General features: G+C 39.6%; 1 protein-coding gene across 1 annotated transcript; it reads left to right on the forward strand.

Moving 5' to 3' along the window:
* Positions 1 to 205: 205 nt before the first annotated feature.
* LOC149199772 (uncharacterized) lies at positions 206 to 1,327 on the forward strand. Its single transcript, XM_089399446.1, has 2 exons — positions 206 to 589; positions 722 to 1,327. The coding sequence occupies exons 1-2, from the start codon at positions 372 to 374 to the stop codon at positions 1,050 to 1,052; spliced, it is 549 nt and encodes a 182-aa protein (XP_089255572.1). The 5' UTR covers positions 206 to 371; the 3' UTR covers positions 1,053 to 1,327.
* Positions 1,328 to 2,884: the final 1,557 nt, after the last annotated feature.

A 2,884-nucleotide genomic window follows, 5' to 3' on the forward strand; every position in this document is an offset into this window, starting at 1 on the left:
AATTTTTAGGTAGTCACCGGAAAAATACACATGATTCATATGGTGAAGATTCCAAGACTCCAATTTTGTGGCAGTAAACAAAAAACAAGGTGCTATCCTATGGAAACTAGGAAACTAGGTCGGTGGAGATGTACGTATGGTTTCACGTGCCTAGCAGGAAAACCACAATAAACAAACATGTGCTTGACAATGAAGGGCACCAACAATCATCTGCTGCTTGACTAGTTCTACTCTAGTCCTGCACGTCTCTTATTTCTGTTTTACAAAGACTGGTTTTACACTTTATATAACACACCACTTTGCGTTTCTTCCTTGCATCTCCCGGTTTTGGTTTCCTGTATTTTGGTGGTTCGCGACAAACAAAATAAGATATGGGCAACCGTGCGTCTTGCGTGACGATCGGCAACAGCAAGGAAACCATCCAGCTGGTTCTCTCAGATGGCACCGTTCAAATCCTTCATAAACCCCTCTGCGCCGGCCAAATCATGCAGGGTTTCCCTCAACATTTAGTCTGTGATTCCCACTCCTTCTATATCGGGCAGAAGACGCCAGCCCTTTCTCCAAACGGCCAACTGAAGCTGGGAAACAGGTATTTCCTTTTACCCGACCACTTCTTTCAGTCTCCGTTATCGCTCGTATCGCTGACATCCCTAATATCGCCGCCGCCGCCCCCAATTGCTCCACCTATTCCCACTCCCCGGGTATCACCTCCTCTTCGCAGTATCAGCCGTGCGGCGGTTCTTTGCCAGCCGTTTGAGATACAGAACTGCGATGGCGGCAGCGGTCTCCGGATCAGAATCCACCCGGAATTTATTTCGAAGCTTATGGAGGACAGAAGGGTTAATCTCAATGAAATTGGGCAGTCAGTGGGCATGAATTCTGCAGATTATCGCCGTAGGCTCTGCAATACACCCCAATTGCAGAAAGACTACGCGCAGTTGGTGAAATCCCGAAGTCAGTGCTGGAGACCAAAGCTCGAGAGTATCAGGGAAAATGAGAAGAAGGGCAGCCGCAAGATAATCAAGAAGATTAGGAGATCGCGGAGCGCGTGAACAGTTTAACGCACACAGATCAGTCAAGATCTGCAGTGAAATTAAAATGCCTTGCCTACCTCCTTGTAAAGGTATTTTTACCAGCGGCGATTAAAATCATTTCTGGAATTTGGAATTCATCTGGAGAATGGGTTTGACGCTGCACAGTGATCATGCCACAGACGCACAGGTACATCCTTTTGTGATCAATTTTAAGGGCATCCATCTGGGCATTGTACTTTGAACGGCTTTTATTTTTCAAAACACCGTCCATGCTTTTATTTTGTGATTTGAAATATAATTTGTTAGTCTCAAAAGTTAATGTCCTCAATATGCAGTAGGTCAAAAGTAAGTATTTCAGTTTTTGAAAATCACACTTCCATTATTTTTTCATCATTGTATATTAAAAGCTTACCTGACATCGAAACACCTAACCAAGTCCATGCATTTTAAAGCTATCATAAAAGTGCTTAATGTTTATAATTTAATACTCAATCTATTTCCGAAAAGGGCAAAAATAATAATTATTATTTCATTTTAACCATAAATGAATGGAGTTGTCTATAATGCGATTTTTTAGAGATTCCGGTGACGGAATCTGGTGGAAGAAATTGAGGTTAAATCTTGATTTGTTGCAGTTAAAATGGTTTTTTCATTGCATATTTGGATTCAGCACCCTGAAAAACCCCTTGGATGCTTTGATTGTGCAGAAACTAGCTATCAAACTTGCGATTCCAATAAATTGCTGCCGGATTTTGACCGGAAAAACCCACCAGAAAAACTTCCAAAAAATCGCATTATAGACAATTGCTAAATGAATATTGCAGTATATAAAAACAGTACCATCACATAAATTATTATTATTCACTTCAATTTTAAAGTATTAAAAAATTCTTCCACTTAGAAAATTATATGATTTTTTCTCAATAAAATGTTTAGCTTATATCATTTTTTTCTACAAAAATTGACACAGAATAAAACCAAAATTTTTCACCTTTAGATATTAAAAAATTCTTCGACTTGAAAAATTACATGAATCTTTCACGAATAATATGTTTAGCTTATATTTTGCTATAAAAATTGACATAGAATAAAACCCAAACTTTTTCAATTTTTCCAACTTTTTCACTTTTTCCACCATGTGACGCAAGGCTTATGTGGAACAGGTTACCTGCCTGTATTAGTCTTCAAACCTTTACGGTTAAGGCCCCTTTAAATAAATCTCGGCAGAATGAATTCATTACATTAGTCTAGTTTTATAAACTCTCATAAACTTTCCACTAACCCTTATGTCGCATATATAATCAGTTCCCACATTATTTTATGATAAGATTGGTCAGCGCTTTGTTTCACTATAAACCTTTTATAAGGGAAATACACATAAAACACATATTTTATGCCTTCTTTCGCTTATTTCATGGCTCTTGCACAATTCTCAAGGCTCCTTTATCGCTAATCGCAATCACCGTCTCTCGCGGTTCCTTTAACACATGCCTCTATCGCTTCCGATATGCGATAACGCAATAACATATTTCAAATCCCATTAAACTACATTTATATATTATCGGGTCTGCCTTATCGCTAGCATCAATACTCCTCCGCCGATTAAATGTTGTGATGCGATCACTCTGATAATCGCATCGGCATTCGCTGACTAAATCCCGCCGATTAAATCCCCGTCGTTGATCCTCCCCACAGATCCAACGATCCTCACTCTATTGCTTGATCGCAATCGGCGATCACCTAAGGTCGGGGTTATTCACGCCCTTTTGTGTTCCTCCGATGCGATAGTTAAAACTCTGTTCATTCTCCGTGATCAGATCTCAACCGTTGATCTGTTAGATCCAATGGTC

The sequence above is a fragment of the Pinus tabuliformis genome, chromosome 2_1, assembly GCF_031772625.1.
Source record: "Pinus tabuliformis cultivar Carrire ecotype Pingquan chromosome 2_1, CPIR1, whole genome shotgun sequence".
In the NCBI taxonomy this organism is placed as follows: Eukaryota; Viridiplantae; Streptophyta; class Pinopsida; order Pinales; family Pinaceae; genus Pinus; species Pinus tabuliformis.